The following is a 23,698-nucleotide window of genomic DNA, read 5'->3' on the forward strand; positions in this document are numbered from 1 at the left end:
AACACAAGCACGCTAAATTTATATATCTGCTACATACCAAACATCATGCCAGGGACTACTAAAAAAAATAAAGTTGAAGGTTTGGACCCTCAAGGAGTTTCAGAAACTAATCTGCCTGTTAAGCCCCAGATTTCTTGCAAGTGTGGAAGAATCACCCAGGTTATGAGAACTGGCCTTTGAACCCTCTTTTGTACAAAGAATCGCCAAAAGCCATACAAAGTTCTCTTTATGTCCCTTAATTTTCAGATGTTACCTCACAAAGCTTTCCTTAGAACCATAATTCCCAAGACCTCAGACAATTCCAGATTAATTCAGTCTGAGAGATGCATCCCAGGAAGCAGATGGCTTCCAAGAGAGCTCATCCAATAAGGCAATGCACTGAGTCTCTAGCCTGGAAGAACCCAACTCCCAAATATTACAACTAAGCACATATCCTTTTGGGTCTTGAGCCCTGCCCCGTCTCCCCACCCCACTCCCAGCCCCTAAATAAGTGGAGAAGACCACATTTTTTTTTTTTCCAGTAAAAATTTTATTTCCCTCTACCCTAACACATGAGAGTTTACTGGGGTAGTGGCCGGAAGACAAGATCATAATTCAGAAGGTAACCATCATTATAGACGAAAAGCTTCTGCTCGAAAGGGTGGTAGTTAATACTTTGCACATTCTCTTGCATCTTCTGCATCACAATGCTAAGTTTGCCCTCTTTTCCTGTGTTTGTGTCATAATAGTAGAAAATTTCTTCTCTTCTGGTGTTGAGAGCACGCGTGGCATACAGAACGCCACACACCATGAACGTGTTAGTGACAGATGGTTTATACTGCTTGGTATGCCAAGTGTTGAGCACCGCAAGCGTGCTGTCGTTGAGTTTACTAATCACGATGTTACCAGTGCTGGCTTCAGTTGCATAAATCACCCACAATCCATTCTCATCCACAGCAAAGTCTATGTCTTGCCAACCAACATTAGCATACGAAAAGCGGTTATTATAGGCAGCATCAGGGAGAGTTTGGGTCAAATCAACCTTGTTGGTGGTCAGGTTAATTTTGGCCATGTTCCGGGTGTTGTGCCAATTGACATACATGTTGTTCTTATAAACTACTGTACCACCGCCTTGGCCATACAAAATTTGATTCTCTCGGGCATTTGTATGCAACAGCAAATCATCCATTGTATTGTAGAGTCTATAATATCTCAAAGTTCTCCCATCTGTATCCAAAGGTGCCACCCAGTACAGCCCACTGCCTGGATTCTGGGGAGAGTAATCCCGACCCCAGGCACCATACTTATAGTTAAACCCTAGCCAGTTGAGCTGAACCACAGCTGGTTTGCTGATGTTCACCACACCACCATGAGCACAGCTCCCTAGAGGGACAAAACAAATAAAAGGATACTCTTAGAGAAAATGCGTGACAAGATACAAACAGTTCAATATTCTAAGAGCCAAAGCAATCCATAGACATTTTTCTTGTCAACACCATGGTTCTGATGGAGAAGAGGCAAAAGCTACCTTTGGCCTTGGTCTCAATGCAAACGTGCCATCAGTTCTAAAGAGAACTATCTCCTGTTTACGTGGATGGGCCTTCAATCTGGAAAATGGGAACAGTGGAACTGTGAACAACCACTTTAAAAAGTTTAAAAAAAGGAAGACTTGGTGAATCTAATATATTTTCTTCTATGAGAATGCATTTCAGCAATATTATTTTATTTCATTTTCCTTATAGAGAAATCAAGAAAGCAAGATCACAGGAGAATGCCTTCCTATTCCCATAAAGCCGTACTTACAGTGGTGCTATTCACCAAGGCCGGGAGAATTGGGATGAAGGAGAAGTTGATCCTGGGCAAGTCTTTCTTCCCTTCCCGTCCCTCTGCCCTTCCCTGGTACCCCAAGGGCATGTCCACACCAGGTACCAATGCTGCCCACGTTAGCCCCAGGAGAGGAAGTTTCTACTATGGCATTTTAAAGATACAGAACGATGGTCCTTGTCCATCCCAAACTCCCTAACTATCCCTTCTCCCCGGCAACGATCAGTTCGTTATCTAAGTCTGTGAGTCTGTGTTTTGCAACAAGTTCATTTGTATCATTTCTTTCCTAGATTCCATATATAAGGCATGTCATATAATATTCCTCCTTGTCTGTCTGACTTACTTGGCTCAGTATGACAAGGTACACACTGCTGTATTTAAAGTGGATAACCAACAAGGACCTACTATATAGCACATGGAACTCTGTCCAGTGTTACGTGGCAGCCTGGAGGGGAGGGGACTTCAGGGGGAAATGGATACGTGTGTGTGTGTGGCTGAGTCCCTTCACCGTCCATCTGAAACCATCACAACATTGTGAATCGGCTATACCTCAATACAAAATAAAAAATGCTAAAAAAAGAAAAGAAAGATGGCCCTCGATGACCTCTAAGAGGTCCTCTAATGGTGGGATTTCAGCTTTGAAAAGTTACGAAAGTTGTTTTAGGGCAACATTGCCTTCTCAGTGCCCAAAGCGTAGATGACGTGGTGACCGTCTCGCTGCAGAGTTACAAGTTGGGCCTTGTGGCTCATAAGCCATAGTCTGCTGTGCCACAGAATGACAGGCCAGCACGTCATCGCTCCCAGTCTGACGCTGTCATTGTCACAACGGGTACAATCAAGTGGGATCAGACTCACCATTCCGCTGAATCTACATTCCCCGAAACACCCTGATGAATGACTCCGGCTGGGCCTTTTGGCCCTGTGCAGAGTCCTCCCTCTAAAATGCCTGCCAACCCAGACATTTATGAGCCATAAAAAAATAGAATAAAAATCCTCCAGTATTTTTATAATAGCTATCTAAAGATTTGAACATACAGTTTCTGGAATCTTAATAAATACCCTTAAAAAGCTGACCAGAAATTTTATTGGAATTACAGAGGAAAGTCGACTCCAAGTACATTGGAGGTCATTTTCCCCACCCTGCTGCCTAGAGTAGAGCAGGTGAGGGAGGAGGGGACAGAACCTGGCTGTAAATGCGTGGAGGGACTCAGGGAGCCACCGAGGGCACACAAGGTGAGCTCAAGCCAGAATCAGAGCTCCAGAGAACTGCCTGATATTAACACTGTGGGGAGCAAGGGGGTGCAAAGCATCCGGCTCCGAGTCTCCACCTCTGATGGCCACAGAAAGACCCATTCCTTTCCTTGTTAAACGCCTCTCCTCTCTCCCCTCCTCACTCAAGGACTGTTCAGAGGTGAAACCATTACTAGAAATCCTGCATTTATTTTTCCAATCTGCTGGGGCTTTTTGGTCCCGGAATTAAATATGTGCTCCTTAAATGCTCTCATAAATCCGCAGTTGGTGGGAAAGCCAGCCAACCATACAACAGGTAGAGAAATGAAACTGCTCTGTACCCAACCTCAAATAATTTTGCATATCATTAAGCAGAACACAGTCGCGGGTTTATTTTAATAATGCATGCACCATTTCATAAATAAAAAAGCAATGCATGTTCAGCCAAGAGACTGCTCTCCACTAAAGAAATAATAAATAAAATTATAAAGTATTATTTCCTCTTCTAAAAGTGATCTCTCAGATGAATGCTTGTTTGCTTTTGTTTATGAAACAATGCATGAATTATTAAAATAAAGTTAGCAGTGTGTTCAGTTTAATGATAGCAAAAACTGTTTGAGTTTCCATATGCTACTAACCAGATTTTCTAGTTAAAATATCTTTCTGAGAACTTATTTATTCAATGACACTTCACCCTGAGGAAATGAAAGAAAGCCACTTTTTTCTTGCAGGTTAGAAGACTTAGGCATTGTTTGCTTAATTGAATCTTGCCCTCCTGGAAAAGAAATATCCCAAACCAACAGCAACAAAATAGTTAAGGAAAACTTATGTGCTATAACAGAGTCAAGCATTTGATCATGGGATTAAAGATAATAAACTATTCTGTCCCAGAGGGGGAAATCCTTAGATATGAAGGATCCAAAATAAACTCTTAAAAATTACTACCACTATTAATAATAATAATAATAACATTTATGATTTCACAAATTGACCAAGAGATTAAAATTGTACCTCTTATAAAAATTCAAAAAGACACATGTATATGCAATGGAATATTACTCAGCCATAAAAAGGAAAGGGTCATTTATAGAGATGTGAATGGACCTAGAGTCTGTCATACAGAGTGAAGTAAGTCAGGAAGAGAAAAACAAATATTGCATATCAACACATATGTGTGGAACCTAAAAAAAAATGGTACAGATGAACCTATTTGCAGGGCAGGAATAGAGATGCAGATGTAGAGAATGGACGTGTGGACACAAGGGGAGAAGGGAGGTTGAGACAAATTGGGAGATTGGGCTTGGCAGACGTGCACGACCGTGTGTGAACTAGATGGCCAGTGCAGCCTTGCTGCATAGCGCTGGGGGCTCAGCTCTGTGCTCTGTGATACCTGGAGAGGTGGGGTGGGGGGCGGGGGGGTAGGGAGGGCCAAAGGGACGGGCTCTCTGTGGACACAGAGCTGATCCCCTTCTTTGTACAGCGGAAACTCATGCAACACTGTAACGCAATTATACTCCAATTAAAACATAAAATTGCACCTGGTATGAAAGTGAAAGCTCTTTTCCTCAGCCCACAATCGTTCCTAAACACTCTCTTGGCCTTTCTGTTATCCTCCGTTTATCCTCTAACTCCTCTGGACTGTTTTTATAGCCCTGGCTCCCAACAAAAGCAGAGGAAATAAGACTAGAGCGAAGTATTGTCAATGCTACCGATGTGGCCACGGCAGTGAGAGATCAGTGACAAGGCTACGGCAGGCTCCCTCAACTCCTGGCTGCAAACTATCCTAGAAACAAGGATGAAACTGACAGGCAGCCTGGTGCCCACTGCCAGCATAGAGCCTTGCATGCCCGTCTCATCTAGCCCCGAGAGGGACCCCATCCCATACCCCGTCTACACTGAGCCTCTCCCCACGCTGCTTTATCTCATACCCTTTCCCAGCCCCTTCCTGCATTTCAAAGACTTGAGATACCCCATGTCTTTCCTTATTTATCCCAAATTTTTCCTGCCACTGGAACAACAACTCACTGCCCAACCATGACCCAAGAGTTGTGAAAGACCGATGAATCTTTTGTGTTTTCTGATGGAAGAGGATACACCACAGAACTGAGAACAAAAGTACCCTTTCAGCTACTCCACAAGCAGGAAAGCCAGGATAATTTGGTATTAATCAGGTTAGTGAGCTGTTGGAACTTTCTTGTCACCCCAGGAATCACAGGTGCAAGCTCTTTCTCCACTTGTGCATCTGAGGAAGGCAGCCTGGTACAGTGAAAATGTTGCCAGACCGGTTCCAATTCCAATCCTGCTCCAACACGAGGGAGCTGAGGATCCTTGAGTGGCTTGCCTAACCTTCTGAGTGTCAGCTTCCTTGTGTTAGAAGAAAAAATAATAATACCTACTCTGCAGAAAAGTTAAGAGTACAGAAGACAGGTACATTTAACTCAATAAATGATCAGCATTATAATCACATCAAGTTACAACTGAAGGTTTACATTAAATAGTGGTTTCTGGAGGTTTATGGACCCATCCTGGTAGCCAAGTGCCCAGAACAGAACCAACCACACAGTGGCACGAAATTATGGAATGAAGAACTGTTTAGACCTCCCCAACTCACCTTTGTTGTTACGGTTATCATTTTAGTCGCTAAGTTGTGTCCTTAGCTTTAATTATAAAAACACCAGCTCTTTACCCGAGAATATATCTGAATGCTTCCAAGAGCCTGGTATTCACTGCACAGAACATAATGCAAGGAATTCTCCATACTAGATAACCTTGTTTGGCAATCACTTCATCATGGAAGCTATTAGATATTGCCATGGTATTCTGAAAATATCCTAGGAGGCCACAAGGTAAGACTTTAAAATACTCAAACTTGGTTGTGTTTTTTTTTTTTTTTTAAAGTCTCATGGTTAGCAGCACTTTTTTAAAAAAACTAAAGATTATATACCAGCAGAGGAAACAAGGGGCTTCCTACATGCCTCAGTGGGTAAAGAATCTGCCTGCAATGCAGGAGCTGCAGGAGATGAGGGTTTAATCCCTGGGTCAAGAAGATCCCCTGGAAGAGGAAATGGGAAACCCCTCCAGTATCCTTGCCTGGAAAAATCCCATAGACAGAGGAGCCTGGCAGGCAACAGTCCATGGGGTCACAAAGAGTCAGACATGACTGACCACACTCAACAAAAGGAAACTTAATCTTGGATCCACCAATGCTCCCTCTCACCTGGGCAACTGAACTTGGAGCAAAGATGAGAATACAATTGACTTGTGAGACTCAGTCAATCAAAATGGTCATAATCGTAAAGTAATTAAGATGAAGTTGACTCTGAATTGTTGGATATAGGCTCCCCAACGCTCAGCTCTCCCCTAGGCTCGGGATTTTGGCCAATCAGCCTACATCTTTCGTGGGCCATTTACTGTGCACCTACTTTGTGCCAGCACGGAGCCTTGCATCTCCACCTATAACAATGACGATCTGAGGCATTCGCATCCCATTTTCCTATCTACAGTCCTTTAGATCCAGGGAGAAGCACAGACAGAAACCGAAGTTGGTTGTTCTTAGGGAAAACAGCTAACGAGCACAAGGCCAATTATCTTAGATTAGGAAGTTCTATGAAATGAAGCAGAAAAGGATGCCATTTGTGGCATAAAGCATCTATAAAGCACATTTTATCGAACCCTAATGCTATGCATTGGTTCTCAGATCAAGGTGACCATGCGGGTAGCAAACGGCAGCTGCCTGCAGGGGCCAAGACAGCAGAGAATTACTTTATAGCTGAAATTGCAACGAGTCTTTCTTTCTTTTTTTTTTAAATTCTCTGCAACTCTGCAGTGAAGAAAAGCAAACAGGCCAGATTTTAAAGTCCCATAATAGTGAGTAACTTTAATTAAAGTCTCCACAGGCTCACAGTGTGGCGGTGCCTGGGGATTTTCCAATCCTGCATCATCAACCAGTCCAAATAGAAGGAGAGCGAGTGAAAGAAATTGATTTCAAAACATGACGAAAAGTCAGTTTAATATAAACATCATAAATATAATATGAACAGAGCTGGAGGAGGGCCAGGCGGCCTGGCAGGAGTCCAGCTACAGCCAAGGTTGTGGGAAAGTGAGAGGGAGTCTGCGTCCAATTTGTTTAAACAACACAGCTGGGCTGGACTGGCTCACAAATGCTTAAGTGTTGAGGACCTGGGGGAAAGTTCTAGGGAAAAAAAAGCTAACGAAAATAGGAAAACAGACTGACCATTTGCTTTCTTCCTTAGATCCTAATAAGCAATGTGCTTTCTGCCCCACCACCGGCCTTGAGGTGCTGACGCCGGAGGTCCCCAGATGATAGGCAGGAAGGGGTCCGGCACCTCAGCCTCAGATCCATCACCTGTGATCTGTGTGACCCCAGGAAAAGCTGCACCCTCCCCACCACGCCCCCTCCTCTGAGACATGGCGACCCGAACCTCCTTTCCTGCCCTAAACCGTCTTCATTCCAAGGGATGCATAGAAAACTGCCGGAAAAGTTATTCCATGAGGACAGTTTGCTGAGGTTTAAAAAGAGACGGGGCGGGGTGGGAGGGGGCGGGTACTTCCCTGGTGGTCCAGTGGCTAAAAATCCACCTGCCAAGGCAGGGAACGGGGGCTCGATCCCATATGGCACCGGGCAACGACGCCTGCGGGCCGCAGTCACTAAAGCCTGTGCACCAAGAGCCCGTTCTCTGCACCCAGAGAAGCATCGGCGATGAGAAGCCCGCGCCTGCAGCTGGAGAGTGGACCCCGCTCACCGCGGCCACAGAAATTCTCGCCCAGCAGTGAAGACCCGATGCAGCCAAAAATAATACATAAACAAGCGAATGAAAATAAGTTCTTTCAAAAAATAAAAAGAGAGAGAGAAAGAAGGGAAAAAGGAAGGGACAAATGAAGGGAGGAAAGAAAGACATGCTCAGGTCATATCGAGAGGGGGTCACTGTTTGACTCCTGCCCTCAGGGAGCCCTTCGGGGCCCCGCAGACCGAGCTCTCATTTCCAACGACCTTGACACCGCTCATCCCAGACCACATTTAGCCTAGTTTATTACAGAGGACAGAACATGGCCTTTGTCCCAGACCTCCTCTGCGTGTCGTATTGTGACAGAGTCTCAACCACAGAGGAAGGAAAGATAGGCCTCTGAACAACACCAAGAGGATTATAACAATGGCAGTATTTAATTAAATCCTTAAAGAAACCTATGACAATGACAAGGATCCAGAAATGCATGGCCTGAAAGGAAGCAGCTTGACAATAGGAGTGAATGAGAATCTCAAGAGCTGTATGATGTGATGAACGGATACAGTCCCCATTCAGGCTGAGATGCTCAGGACTTGCAGAGAGAGCTTCCCTGTGACCCCGGCTCCAGGGCTGGACACTACGGCTTTAGTTCACCTGGAAGGATGTGCTGAATGGCACACGGATCTAGCTCTGCTTTTTTGCAGCAAGGTGTTCACTTTAATTATCCTCATTAATGCAATGACAATCGCCAGTGTATAAAGGTTAGTCACAGAGCTGTGAGCTTCTCAAAAATTGTTTTGTGAATCCTCACTGCAACCCTGCAAGGTTCCTAGTACTGTTCTTCCATTTTACCAAGGAGGAGATTAAGGATCTTTTTGCCATGGCTGTGTAGCTGGGAAGCTCAGGCCTTTGGCATCCCATTGCCGAGCTCCCGATCCGTACACTCTGCCACTCCATTTAAGGAGGCAGTTCAGTTACAGGCGCCCATCTCTATGCTACACCTAACCACCCCCCCCCCTTCAAGGGTGATTCCTTAGAGATGGACACACCATTCCTGCCCTCCAAGAACTCGCAGTCTAAGGAAGATGGTAGGACACACCTACATGGCATTGGACATGTGGGTACGTGCTTAGTCATGCTTAGTCGTGTCTGACTGTTTACAACTCTTTGGGCAATAGCCTGCCAGGCTCCTCTATTCATAAAATATTTCAGGCAAGAAAACTGGAGTAAGTTGCCACTTCCTCCTCTAGGGCATCTTCCTGACCCAGGGATCAAACCTACATCTCCTGTGTCTCCTGCATTGCAGGCAGATTCTTGACCCATTAAGCCATTGGGCCATCCATTACATCCTCACTGAATCCTATGACATGCTACACAGCATGTGCATTTAATGGGAGCAGGAAGGAGAAATAAAGAGGTGGGAGAAGAGAGGGAAGCTGGGGGAGATGGAAAAGAGGCAAGGAGGATTCAAGGCACGACCCGACTCATCAGATAAATGGGCCAACCAGCCCTGAGAGTCCTCAGGACAGCGGAAGTGATGCCATGCAGATTGCAGACGTTTTCACCTGGCCCCACTAACCAGCCCATCAGCATAGAGATGTTCTCCCTGCTAGCAAATGCAAAAAGGTTATGTGCAACTCGTGGATTTTATTTTGAATCAACTCATCGTCCGTGCTTCTCCTCTGTGTGCCCCAGAAGGTGATTGTAAATAGAACTGGTAGGTGAGATTTAAAAGCACAGGAGAATAAACACAGAGTTGCAAAAATCCCATCCTCCCTTCCCCACCCCAACTTCAGCCCCTCCAGAGCCTGGGAAAGACAGCGCACCCTTACCTGGCGCAGGGGGCAGGGGGGCACTTTCGACCTTAGAGGCCTCGCATTCCTTGAGCCTGTTCTTCAGAGCCAGGATTTGTCGGCGAATGGCAAGGACGTTGTTTTTGTCCAGAGTCTCAAGCTGCTCTACCAGGAGAGTCATATTCCTGATCTAAGGAAATCAAAATTCAGAGCGATTTTCTGTTATCATGCAACTTTTTTCATAAACATTCCAGGGCTGAATTTGTCACTTAGGGAAAGGTTGCCGGAGAATACACCCAAGATTCTTCTAAACGATTTCATTTGGAAGAATACATTTCATGGTTTAGCGTGAAAGCCTGTCGGATCTCAAGCCAATGTGTGTGACAAGAAGAAAATGGCCAAGATTTTAACAGCTGTAATGATGGAGAACAGGTTCCATCGAAGAATCCCCAAACGTCCATTAAAGTTCATCTCTGACAACTTTCCCCTGTAAACTCGTGTTTACTCATGCCATCTTATAATTAAGTTCCTAATGAATGGTGAGGGCCAGAGAAAGCCTGAATCCTAAAACACAGAGCTGGAATTCTCAATGCTGTTCCATGTCATGACTGTGCTAGGAAACTCCTCGCTGATGTAAATTATCCTAGCCTAATATGAATGGGATGGTCTTTATTCACAGAGCTTAAAAGCCTTCAGAAAAACATACTTACAAGAAACTCCTTTAAATAGACTTGCTAGTATGTGGAGAAGCATTCCAAGAGGGATTAAAGATTTTATGCTCATTGGAAAGAAGAAACGGATCAAGCATGTCCAAGATCAGGTAAATTGCGACTTTCAAGTCCCATGAGGATAAATCCAGAATGAAGAAGACCCCCGATCTAGCTTGGCCTTGGAATTGTTCGCACTTATAGATCATCTTCTTTCTAGAGATATTGAAAGTCATTTGGCTCTGGAGTGGGACTCTGACCACTAGACAACACCTACCCCTCAGTCGGTATGTTCCCTGTGTGTGTAATTTACTATTCAAAGCCAGGCATCCCTCTAAAGTAGAACACAGGATGTGCTAGGTGGTCATGAACAAGTATAGAATTAGACATCAGAAGGAAAAGATTCCTCTCCTGATCCTAGCACTTGCTCACCAAAGAGTGGAAGTGTTAGTCACTCAGTCATATCCAATTCTTTGCAACCCCATGGGCTGTAGCCCGCCAGGCTCCTCTGTCCATGAGATTCTCCAGGCAAGAATACTGGAGTGGGAAGCCATTCCCTTCTCCAGGGGATCTGCCCAACCCAGGGATTGAACCTGGGTCTCCTGCATTGCAGACGGATTCTTTACTGTCTGGGTCACCAGAGAAAGAGACTTTGTTACTAATACACAAGCAGTGATTTCGTACCTCCACTTCCAACTGGTCTATGATCACTGTGCTTCCGGTAAAGCCGACCTTCAGCTGCTTGATCAGTTTCTCCATCTCCTTCACTTCCATCTTGATCAGCTCAAAGTCCAGTTCAGTGTAAGAAACAGAATCTTTTTCCATGATCGATACTCGGACAGTCAGGTTTAAGAGTCTCTCTTCATACACGCTGATTAATTTGACATACTCCTTTACCTGAAGGGCAAACAGCTCGAGTCAGTTCTCAGGGAGGTGTCATGCAGCCTTCCTCTACTACCAAGTCCTCAGGGATTTGATCGCGGTCAATCTTTTTTAAGTAAAGCAGAGTATCAAAAATATATTTAACTAGATATTTTTAAAAATCAATCCAAGTACAAACTAAAAAGAATTTATTGTTACATGGGGAAGGAGGTGGCTTTTACACTTGCCTAGACTAAAAATAATTGTGCTTCAGATCATCAATCGCAACTACAGTTTAATCTCCACTTTAATGTTTGAAGATATTAACTCTCCAAACTACAGAGGCTTGAATCAGGCTTTTGCCCACCCTCTTCCACTCAACACACATGCTCTAAATCAAGGTTTCACAACCTCAGCACTTTTGACATTTGGGGCTAGATCATTCTTTCTTGTGCACTATGGGATATTTGACAGCATCCCCAGCCTCTAAGTGCAAACACCACCCACCCACCCCCAGCTGTGACAACCAAAAATATCCCGGACATTGCTAGATGTTCCCCAGGTGCAAAACCACCCCCACCCAACCACCCCCTCCCTCCATTTAGAACCACTGCTTTAAATTGAATTATTTTCTAGAAGAGGGAGAAATGCTCTAAGAAGAATTCCCTCTTTGATTACCATATGCAATGAGTTTTGAATCCCTCTGCCTTCTGCAAAGTACCATAAAGATTCAACCTACAAATTATGGTTTTCTCTGGAGTGTCCAGGAGTGGGATTTGCTGGATCATATGGTAGCTCTTTTTTTTTTTTTTTTTAGTTTTTTAAGGAATCTCCATACTGTTTTCCATAGTGGTTGTACCAATTTTCATTTCCACCAGCAGTATAGGAGGTTTACTTTTTCTCTACACCCTGTTCAGCATTTTTTATTTGTAGACTTTTTGATGATGACCATTCTGGTGGATGTGAGGTGATACCTCACTGTAGTTTTGATTTGCATTTCTCTAATAATTAGTGAAGTTGAGCATCTTTTCATGTCTTTTTGGTCATCTGTATGTCTTTGGAGAAATGTCTATTTAGTAACCAACAAGGACCTACCATGTAACACAGAAAACTATACTCAGTTTGAAATAACCTATGAGGGGAAAGAATCTGAAGAAAAATAGATACATATGTATGTATAACTGAGTCACTTTGCTGTACACTTGAAATTAACACAATACTGTAAATCAACTATACTTCAGTTAAAACGAAAAAGACCCAACTTACTCCACAATATGTGAGATATGTGCTACTATAAAGTGCACATTTCATTAACTGCATCCCCATATTTATTCCAAGTTTTTTCCAAGAACTGATTATTGCAATCAGACCTTTAAATTACACATTTGTTGCATATATTTGAATGTCTGATCATTAAGCTAAAATACTTCCAAAAATTCCCATGGTGGCTTAGTGTATAATTGGAATCTCCAAATGGATATTTCAATAAACACAGTTGGTGGTTCTTTCAGTATCTGATCTCTAAAAGAAATGCCATGGCTTTTTTAAGGACCTGCTCATTAAAAGTTGCCAGTTTTTACACTCTTAAAAATTTGAAGAGAAGTGATGCTTTTCCCCCAAACTGTGCTAATGTCAAGTTGCTGATCCACAGGGCCTGGATGAATTCAGAGCCAGATGTCAGCTTTTAATCCTTCTAATACCAAAGGCAGCCCTAACTTCTGTCATTTTAGCCCTTCCACTTAACCCCACTGTACAAATAGGGTAGACTCATAGGCCACAGACCTAAAGGCCTAGGGCTGCAGGCAAAGAGGATTTTAATGAAAGTTGAAAACACAGCCCTTGGCACTGCTAGTATATCTCCTCGGGCAACGGATGCTCACTGCCATCAGAAGAGGCCGATAAGGCTGGTGACATTTTGGTGGATAAGGAGGTTAAAAAAAAAAACAAAAAAACACGTTATATGTATAAACCTAGCAAGTCTCACTCAAAACCACAAACGCAGATATAAGGTAGCCAGGTTTCAACTTCTCTAAAAATCAGGGATAAGATTTTTGGCTGTGAGAAAAACAATAATAATAATGAAGTGCCAACCCACGGCAGAAATGGAAGTTCGCAAAATGAATATTCTTGTTGGCATTTGGCCTTGCCAGCTCTTGGAACAAATGAAACACCCTCAGCTTTCCTGGAACATTTTGGTGGCATATCACAGCTGTTGTTCTATAAAAATGAGTGATTCAACTGTCATTTCTGCTAAATGAAATGTGGCTCTCCCAGATTCGCCCTGCACACCAAGGCCGATCCTGACGTTTGCTGCCTCGGAGTGCGTGCAGTGGGCCTGCCCTGCTTCTGCCACAGAGTGAAGGGTCTTGAAAGGTCTGTTTAGGGAGAATGTTGAGGTTCTGTCAACTAACATTTCAAGAATAGCTCCAGGATGTTCAGGAAAATTGGAATCATCCACAGAGTTATAGAAGGTGGGAGAGAATCTGAGAATGGGCCAGAAAGACTTCATGGTGTGCACTGTCATCATTTAAAGAGATTATAAGTCTGAACCCTTTGCAGGTATGGATCTCTAGTGTTGATATGGAACGGACAATTCTGGAAACATCCCAGCTCCTTCTGGAAGGTGCAGCCTCAGCAGAGGCAGCCCAGCTTGCCCAGGGTCATCTAGCCCTAAGGGGACACCTCCCTGCGTCAACATTTCCACTGCAGAGCTCCCCATCGCTACAAATTTGAGCTTTAGATGACTCATCTACACTTGTCTTCAAACCCTCAGCCCTTCATGCAGAGTTTTTCATTCTTCTGTTATGCACATATCATATCATTGCTGGATGCTCAGGATCAGACTCTACAGAACAACAACTACTGGGGTCTGGTTGCTGTTCTCTACATCATGGTCTTGCAATAGGTAAGAATTCAGCCCCACTGACTAAAGAATTAATCTGGCTCCCGTTTCTGCCAGTCCCTCAAAACCTGTGATCTTCACCATAGCCAGATTATTCAAATCAAGTAAATGCACTTTGCCACATACTGTCATTTTAGTATATTTTTAACAACAAGATTAACTGAGTGTGAATTGATCATCAAGACATATGAAGTGAGACTGTGGAGCGAGACCCTCCTAAGCACAAATCAGACTTCTGTACTTCATGGGCAAATCCCTTAATTTCTCCAAGCCTCTGTTTCCTCCTATAAACTAGGGATAATGGTATCACACTTACAAGATGATTGCAAACACTAGAGATAATGTATATTAAGTGCCTGGTATAGTGGGTGCCCTATAAATTACAGCAATTATTACAGAGACAGTGATTTAAGGCTTTTTTTTTCAATCTGACCTTTTAATTTACTATATTTCACTGCACAAAACATCGCTCAATCGATGTTGTTTGTTTATAGGTTGCCTAAATGTCTCCCGGGCTGCCTCAACTCTCTCATGCATGAGGGACTATTAGCAAAAGTGTCATATTAAATAACTTGCCCTGAAGACCATAACCCTCTAGAGAAAAAAAATTCTCAGCCGCCTTTTGTGCTGTCTCCTTCCTAAGTACAGTCACAAGGGGACATCTCAGAAACCACAGCAAAGCAAATGCTTTCAGCATCTTGTGCAGGGGCCATCCCTGTCTTCTCCGTGTCCTGACAGATAATGAATCAATGTCTGGCAGTCCAAATCCTTTTCTACTGGCCTGCTCAAACAGGCATTCCCCCAGGCCTCCAGACAAACGGGGATTTCCAAGGCAACCTAAGGACAGCTATAATAATTCACCTGGAACTCAAAAGCCTTCAGCTGAAGAGATAACTTTGGACGGGAAGCATTACTGACCTGCTGCATCTCTTCCTGTGTGCGCTGCGCTTAGTCGCTCAGTCGTGTCCGACTCCTGACCGCATGGACTGTAGCCCACCAGGCTCCTCTGTCCATGGGATTCTCCAGGCGAGAATACTGCAGCGGGTTGCCATTTCCTCCCCCGGGGATCTTCCCAACCCAGGGATCTTTGAATCTGTGTCTCTTGCATCTCCTGCATTGGCAGGGGATACTTTACCCCTGAACCACCAGGGAAGCACGCGTCTCTTCTTAGAGGATGGTAACAGCATGGCCAAGAAGAAAGACAAGTGGACTGATTCCAAGACCCAGATTCCTGACTTGGCGAAGCCAGCCAAGAGACCTTCACATTTATGCCTCTTTACCCGTATGAACCTCAGTTGATCCATCCCTACCATGGGGGAAAGAACACTGGCCTACCTGCCTTAAAGGGTTTATTGAGTGTAGAACCAGAAACATTCAGAAAAAGCACAGAGGGAAGTTGTTTATGTTACTGTTGTCATCCTTAGCTGGCACAGCCTGAATCCATTATGTAAATCTCAGGGGGCAGGTCAGTTCCTTTCTTAGGCCTCAGTTGAGAATTCATTTTAGGACCAGCTCCTGACACTTTCGGAACTGAAAGTTTCTTCATCTACTCTATACTTCTTCCCCATCAATTATTAGCAAGGCAGGTGCCTCCTGCCCCACTCACAGGATTAGGATTATATATCCCAGATTCACAAACCTCTCCCTGGAGCAGCCTGGGGTTTCAAACAGCCCTTCACATCCCTGCCAGCCAAGAAGACATGCAAATCAGTAGCTTCCACTATTTCAAAGCAAATGACTCTAACTGAAAATATCCTTACCTAGGATTTTCCTCCACTTGTTATGTTTTTATGCATAACTTCTTATCTGTACTTGATTATGCTGGAATAAGACTATGAATATTAATGATTGGAATTTATAATTTAGTGCTGTGCCTTTTCTGCTGATTAATTCAAGGACATTTTATTTCCTAAGAAGCTAGGCTCCTGGAGTCGTCAAACACATTTTCCTGGACACTCATTTAAACTCAGAATATTTATCTACCAATTCAGGTTGAAAGCAGGGGCTCAGCCTCATTGGAATTTTGTCTTAAAAGATAACTAGGCTGAATGTTGAGGTAGCTGAACTGAAATTTCTAGGAAAACTTATTTTGAATCTTGCAGGAAAGCCAGAGCTCCTTGGAAGTTAATGGAGTGGTATTATTAGTAAATAATGCATCATGTGATGATAGCCTAGTGTGGACTTCACCTGTGCAGAAAGCAGGAGCCTTTCTAACTGATCTTGACTTGGCTAAAAGGGTTAAAGGGGCCAAAACTGGAATGCCAAGTTCATTGTTCCAACCAGCTCGGAGAAGGGCTAACTCAGGGATATGATGTCCTCGGGCTGAAGAAAGCAGTAATCAGGGGTTCGGGAGGTTTCTACTAAGGCTTAGTGACCTACTAGATTCAAATTCCCAGGAAAGTCTTCAATTTGGGGTTAATGCGAGATTTATCTGATATAATGTCCCTGCTGAGACAACAGAGGCTAACCCCAAGAAAGAGAGAGAGGCAGAGATGGAAGAGACAAAACAGGAGGAAGGGAGGAAAAGTGGGGAGAGGGGGGAAGGTGAGAGGGAGATTCGGGGGAGGGGAGGAGAAGGAAGGGGAGAGACGATGCAAGAGAAGACCCAAAAGAGTGAAAAATGAAAACAAAATGAGAAAGAAGAGGAAAGGACTGAGGTGAGAGGGGAAATAGAAAGGAAGGGAAGAAGGAATGGAATAGGAAGAGGATGAGAAAAAAGCAAGGACAGGAAGACAGAACCTAAGGACAGAGGAGAGGAAAGAAAAGAAGGCAAAGCTGGAAGAACACCAAAGAAGAAGACCAAAAGGAAGAAGAAACCACAAAGCCAAATAAAGGTTGCAGGGTTGAAATTTACAGGCTCCCTTCAGCTTCCTGCACACCACGCTACTCAAGAGAGCTTGTCCTGTGGGGCGAATCATCTCCACCCCGTCTTTGACCTGCAGGCTCACCCCTCCTGCTATAAGGAACTCCATAGGTTACTGTGACGCCAACGCTAAAACACCCATTAGATGCAAATGTGCTCCTTGAGAGAGTGAAGAGTGGCCGCTTACACAGCCCTGAAGAAAAGGCTGTTGTCTGTGTGCAACAAGGTATTGTTGGGAGAGGCAAAAAGAGTAAAATGCTTACTTTAGACAGCTCTTTCTCGAACTTCTTGGAGATAGTCTGAGCTGTGATTTCCAGGCGTTCCACTCTCACCACAGGAAAGGTGCTGTCCGGCAGGATAACGGAGCACTGGCAGACCCCACGGTCATCTCTGTTGCCCGTGAAGTTGGAAAATGACTGCAAATACAAGTTCAACATCAGTGATGAGCTGGGCAGTGAGCTTTTTGGCAAGGGGGGTGGCAGAAATTGACTTGTCAAAAGAGTGCTTCAGTTCAGTTCAGTCGCTCAGTCATGTCTGACTCTTTGCGACCCCATGGACTGCAGCACGCCAGGCCTCCCTGTCCACCCCCAACTCCTGGAGTTTACTCAAACTCATGTCCATTGAGTCGGTGATGCCATCCAGCTGTCTCATCCTCTGTCATCCCCTTCTTTTAGAGGCTAGCAAATGGAACCCGATACGTAAATGAACAGAGTCACAGAAACACCCCAAAGCTGCCACCGTGTCTCACGGGCACAGCTCATTCAATGGTCAGCCACCTCTGCACCTGTTAAGCAAACCATGTGGTTCCCCTTTCCAGGAGAGTCTTAAAGAAAATTATTACTGTCCCCATGTAAGGAAAAAAAATTAAAGTGATGAGAGGCCTAAGATTGAATTCTAATTCTGCCAGTTACTGGATCTGAATTCTCTTCAAGTCTCCGTTTCCTCATCTGTCAAACAGAGAAGATCTACTGCACAGGGTTGTCCCCAAGAGGAACCAAGTAATGTAAACCAAGTCCCTGGTACATGGTAGGTGATCAGTAAATGGCACTTTCCCTTTTCCTTCTGCTTACTCCTTTTCTTTCCTACACCTCTATGCCCGTCCCAACTCATTGCCTTCCAGTAGAATGAGGAAAACATCAAAGACAGGGGTTACAGTGAAGATGTATAGTGCAAAATCACATTCTCTCTTCACCTGGGAAAATATATAATTAATATCCTTCAAAATGGCAACAAACCAGCCATTTGTCACAAACTGAACAATGTATGAGTTTGAAGGTTTTGTACAAATTTTTTAAAGTTTTCCAGCTTACCACTTGCAGAAAAGTCGTTTTAAAATATTTGATGTTTCTTTAATATATTCAGGCTCACACTTTGGTGCCAATGCATATTTTAAAATGACAGGTTTGAAAGATCCTGTTTTTCTTTTGTCCCCTTTGAACTTCCCCAAGGGGATCCCGGCACAATTAACATTTTTTTTATTACTCCAATTGCTTTGCAGAGTAACTCTTGGCAGCCCGCTGACTGTGCCTTTCAATGATCTTCTCTGACGGCAAGCCCAAAGCTCACCTGTAGAACATCAGCCCGAAGGGTCTCTTTCTGGAACTACCAAGGGCAAAGTGATGGTTTTCAGAATTTGAAGAGATGCAGGCTACACTTCTCAAAGTTTCAGAGGTCGCTGGCTGTTGATGAGGTTGTGTGCTCTGTGATTTAATGTCTGCCACCTTCCCTAATTGCTAAACAAGCTGAACCTGGATGCTTGTATAATCAAGATCTAGCCCACCAGTGACCCCTGGACCAATTAATTCAGTCTTTTGAAGCTAAATTGCTTGTTTCGTGTGTGCGCACTAAGTCGCTTCAATCATGTCTGACTGTTTGTGATCCTTCGGACCATAACCCACCAGGTTCCTCTGTCCATGGGAATCTCCAGGCAAGAATACATGCCCTCCTCCAGGGGATCTTCCCAACCCAGGGATCAAACCCGCATCTCTTATGTCTCCTGCAATGGCAGGCAGGTTCTTTAACACTAGCACCATGTGGGAAGCCCAAATTGCTTGTTATTTTAACCTAATCTTCTTTTAAGATGAGCAAATTATGTATATATATGAGTGAGTGAAAGTAATTCAGTCATGTCCAACTCTGCAACCCCATGGACTGTAGTCAGCCGGGGTCCTCTGTCCATGAAGTTCTCCAGGCAAGAATACTAGAATGGGTAGCCATTCCCTTCTCCAGGGGATCTTCCTGACCCAGGGATCGAACCCACATTGCATGCAGATTTTTTACCAGCTGAGCCACCAGGGAAGCCCAAGAATAAGGGAGCAGGTAGCCTATCCCTTCTTCAGCAGATCTTCCCTACCCGGGAATCAAACCAGGGTCTCCTGCATTGCAGGCAGACCTCTTTACCAGCTGAGCTACCAGGGAAGACAAATATATATATTTATTTGTACCCAAAACACTGTGTGGCATGTTAATTCTTAACATTGGCCTCAACTTGTTTTGCCAATCACACCCCACTCCTGCAAACCTTGGGGAGTAAGAGGAAGGACAAGCAGGTTTATGCTAAACACTGGGGCTGGGAGGAAGGGAAGGGAAGGGTCTTTACCAGGGACAAATAAGGACTAGACAGGTCACATCAGCAGCCTGTGGGAGATGCCAGCCTCCCTGGAAGCCAGCTTTATCACTCACATGGAAGGTAGAAAGCCTCCAGTTAAGGATGCCAAGGTTTTTACAGGAGGAACCATATATCATAGGCCTTTGAAGAAACAGCTTATTATAACGACTGTCTACCAAAAGGTCCTGCATTGCATTTTGACAAGAGGAGGTCAGTTAGCTGCAGAAGACAGGGTTGGACCATTCTGAGAGTTTTTGAAAAAGCTCTGTCAACTCCCCATACAGTAGAGATCATCAAGCAGTTTCTAGACAATCTACTAGAAACCACCAGCTCACAACTTTTCGTCCTGAAGTTCACCTGAAAGGCAGGCAAATAATTATGAGCCCTGCTGACAGCCATCCCACTGTCTTGAATTGAACATCTCTGTCCTAGTGCTGTGGACTCCCCAGCTCCCATCCTGCTTATCATCAGCCCAGGGTGCTCAACTGACATCACAATGGTCCATAAGTTTGATCAGTGTTTCCCATTAGAGATATTTCTGTTCCTTGCATTCAGAGATGATGAAACTAATGGTGATGGGTCTCCCTCCGTGGCAGATGCTTAATCTCTATGTGAGTATAATGTGGGGGATGGGCAGCAAAAATAAGTGCTTGTCCCGTTGGCCTTTGGAAGGGTACATGATCCACCCTGTGGACCCCACAGACACCTAACACTGATCAATTCTCACTCAAGCTGTGTTCAATTCACATTTACTGGCATCTACAATTTTCCAGGCTCTGACTAAAGGAGACAAATAAGACCCAATTCCTGCCCAGTGAATCAGGCCCACTGTCATTATGAAATCCTTAGTGCCTTTTTTCTCAACAAGTCCCGTAGTCTGATGACAAAATCACCTGGCTTGTGGTTCTGACCCTGCCTGTTGCTGTGTGGGGCGAAGCGTGGAGCCTTACCTTGTCTGTGAAACAAGGACCATGACAGCACCCCCACCCCTGCTTTGGAGGGTGCCATCTGAGGCATCTGAAGTGCCCTGAGCACGCCAGCAGAAGGTGAGGGGCACATTTGTGATTTCAGGCTGCAATTGGCTCTAATTAGCAGCCAAGTCTAAGTGCCTGTAAGGATTCAAGGCATGAAATAATGGTACTCAATGTTTTCAAAGTACAGAAAATGATACATTTGGAACTAGCTCAATGACAGTTATAAAGGGGTTTTCTACCACTTTCCAAAGAGCTCATCAAACTGACAGCCAGCCCTAGAAAACTGGGTTTATAGTGGAAGTGACACCTAGCCTGCTCTAAAAAAAGAAGTTGGAGTCACGATACTAACTCACCAGAGGCAGATAAGTAAACCAGGAAGGAAATTAAAGCCTCTAAGTATAATTTAACAACCATTCGTTATCTACTTTTAAATATTTTTCTCCTTACCAAACAACAGACACTTTGGGTTTCTCTGTTTCTTGACTTACATTTTCTTTTCTAGTATTTTAGCTCTCATCTTACCCAAAAGCTGGTTTTTAATTGGTGATCAAACTCTGACCTCATTTTTTAAAGAAAATGCTAACTAGGTCTCATTGTCCCCAGAAATCATTTAGTATCATGGAGTAAAATGATGTGGCTTCTGGCTACAAAGAAGCTTGGTGCATATTCATGGCTCTCAAACCATTCTTTTAAAATGAGCACTTTTCATCTATGCTCTCTGAAAATAAAGAAAGCTGCATGGAGACAGACGGTGGAAAGCATGAGCAGCTAGGGGTTTCCCAGGTGGCTCAGTGGGTAAAGAATCTGTCTGCAACCCATGAGACACGGAGATATGGGTTCAGTTCCTGGGTTGGGAAGATCCCCTGGAAGAGGGCATGGCAATCCAGTATTCTTGCATGGAGAATACCATGGACAGAGGAGCCTGGCGGGCTACAGTCCACAGGTCACAGAGAGTCAGACACATCTGAAGTGACTGAGCACTGAGCATATGGACAGCTAAGTCTGAGCTGTATCAGTGGCTGCTTTAGTGACTTTAAGCCAATAACGTTATCTCACTAAGCCTCAGTTTTCACATCTCTATAATGGGACCATAAATTTTACTTACCTCTGCAATTAAATAATATATATTATATACTTAATGTAGTCATGGCATTTATAAAAAGCATTCAGAGAACTTTATTGCTGCTTTTTCTATCTGAGCCCTATGCAAACCACTTGATAACTGCCTTGAGGTTATCAAATGGTTTTCATTGCCTTGAGATTCTGATGATGAAATGGAAACAAACAAAAGCCTTTTCCTCCTCTTTTCCTATTGGCCCTTCCCATCCAATGATCACGTAAGCAGCCACCTGAAATGTGAGTAAAGATCATAGAAATACAGAGGACAGAAATCACACCATAGCACAGAAAGCCTAGTCATTACAGAGTAGGACTCCTACAGAAATATCCAGAGCTGATGTGGGCAGAGGTGGAGGATGGAGCTGCTTCCTGTGCCCAACCTCTCACCCCTCCAGGCCTCTTCCCACTTCCTCAAAGGAGATCCACCCCCTAAACTAAGGTCACCGTACGTCCCAGTGACGGTTCCGACTCTTCACGATCCCATGGACTATAGCCTGCCAGGCTCCTCTGTCCATGGGATTCTCCAGGCCAGAATACCGGAGTGGGTTGCCATTTCCTCCTCCAGGGGATCTTCCCGACTCAGGGATCAAACCTGGGTCTCCTGTGTCTTCTGCATTGAGGGTGGATTCTTTACCTGCCGAGCCATCGGACCAGTCCCTTTCTAGCCCTTGCTTGTTTTTCATTTGTTTGTTTGTCTTGTTTTTTTTCGCCCCTGCTATTGTCATTTTGAACTGGAAATGACTGTTAAGATTCCTTATAAGAAAGATTGAAAAGAGTTAACACTCCTCCAGGGAAATACCACATGTGACAGCACTTTCCCAAAGACCAGGGTCTCTTCCTCCTAGTCTGTCACCCATCTGCTTGCAAACAAGGCTCAGAGTCACTTTCAGGGCTCCAACAGAAGCATCGAGGGTCCCTGATGGCAGCAAATCAACTAGACAAACTTTTCTGGAGCTTCTCTTGGCGGGGCTCATCCCGTTACTATTCGTTATCTGGGTTAGAACCCAGGCAACTTCATTTTTTAAGTCTCTCTCCACTCCACCCCAATTCTAAAGTACAGTCAGGTTGGAGAACCTCTTGAAAGCTTAGATTCTTTCCCTAAAGCCCCCAGCTGGAGAACCAAAATGCTGTCTCTCTTGCTAACAATTTAATTATTTTACCCAGGGTTTTAATTCATTTTCAAGGCACCTGCAGTTAACAAAGGGAGTCATAAATCTTTTAGAGTGTTCAGGACTACCCACCCGTGAAATGATATTCAGGTCTCCAAAAATTCAAAGGAAGGGACAGAACGCAGTTCGTAGACTCTGGGGCCTCCTTACCTGGAACTTGGAGCTGGAGGTGGGCCAGGCAGAGTCAGGGGGGGAGCTGGAGCTGAAGTTCGAGGTGGGGAAGGAGGTGGGGGTGGGGAAGGAGGGGAAGGTGGTGGTGACCCCCCAAACTCTCATTACAGCCAAGTGGAGGAGGCCCAGGAGGACCAACAGACCGGGGAAGCCCGGCTTCATCTTGTGCTCTAGGATGAAGTCCCTGAGTTTGGCAGGAGGCCCCGGGCTTCTTAAAGGACCCGGCGGGGATTTCCCCCCAGGCCGGTTTACAGGCAAAGAGGAAGCTGCCAGAGAGCACGTGACCACCCAGGAAGGTGAGGACACCCAGGGTCCCAGGCCCCACTCTGCCAGCTGCCCTTAGACCTGGGTATCGCCTGCCAAATATTAACTCAAATGAGCTTGTTGAAACCCCATATCTGGTTTCTGACTTAACACTTCCTTGAAACAGATGAGATGAAAGTAGTCTTTGTGGATGAAACAGAGGTTGGAAGCGCTGGGAAAGAAAAGCAAGCCTCCACACTATTCCCAGAAGCCACCTCTGTTTGTCCCCTGAACCTCCCCCCAACATTGTCCTGAATGCTGCCTTCCATGGACGGCTGGGGAACGCCATCTAGAGACCGTGACTCTCCCCAGGGACTCCGTCTTCACTGGTTACTACCCAGGCTGTCTCCGACCTCAACCCTGCAGTGTATGCAGCTAAACAGAATATCTCAACAGCCCCACTAGGAAGGAGACGCCTGCAGTGAGTCCACCCTGGAAACCCAGTCAAGG

The 23,698-nt window shown here is 44.7% G+C and overlaps 1 protein-coding gene across 1 annotated transcript; it reads right to left on the reverse strand.

Annotated features, from left to right (window-relative positions):
- Positions 1-505: 505 nt before the first annotated feature.
- On the reverse strand, positions 506-23,293 carry OLFM4 (olfactomedin 4). Its single transcript, XM_043892406.1, has 5 exons — positions 22,925-23,293; positions 17,168-17,320; positions 10,963-11,175; positions 9,611-9,761; positions 506-1,362 (listed from the first exon to the last, which is right to left on the reverse strand). The coding sequence occupies exons 1-5, from the start codon at positions 23,105-23,107 to the stop codon at positions 560-562; spliced, it is 1,503 nt and encodes a 500-aa protein (XP_043748341.1). The 5' UTR covers positions 23,108-23,293; the 3' UTR covers positions 506-559.
- Positions 23,294-23,698: the final 405 nt, after the last annotated feature.

This window comes from Cervus elaphus, chromosome 30 (assembly GCF_910594005.1).
Source record: "Cervus elaphus chromosome 30, mCerEla1.1, whole genome shotgun sequence".
Lineage (NCBI taxonomy): Eukaryota > Metazoa > Chordata > Mammalia > Artiodactyla > Cervidae > Cervus > Cervus elaphus.

What these genes read in the sequence shown, in the direction of transcription:
- OLFM4 (XM_043892406.1), bottom strand. Translation starts at nt 23,107, where the DNA reads ATGAAGCCGGGCTTCCCCGGTCTGTTGGTCCTCCTGGGCCTCCTCCAC. An exon ending in TAGACCAGTTGGAAGTGGAG is followed by an intron (nt 9,762 to 10,962) that starts GTACGAAATCAC and finishes TGATTTCCTTAG; the next exon opens with ATCAGGAATATGACTCTCCT. An exon ending in CCCCCTGCCCCCTGCGCCAG is followed by an intron (nt 1,363 to 9,610) that starts GTAAGGGTGCGC and finishes TTGTCCCTCTAG; the next exon opens with GGAGCTGTGCTCATGGTGGT.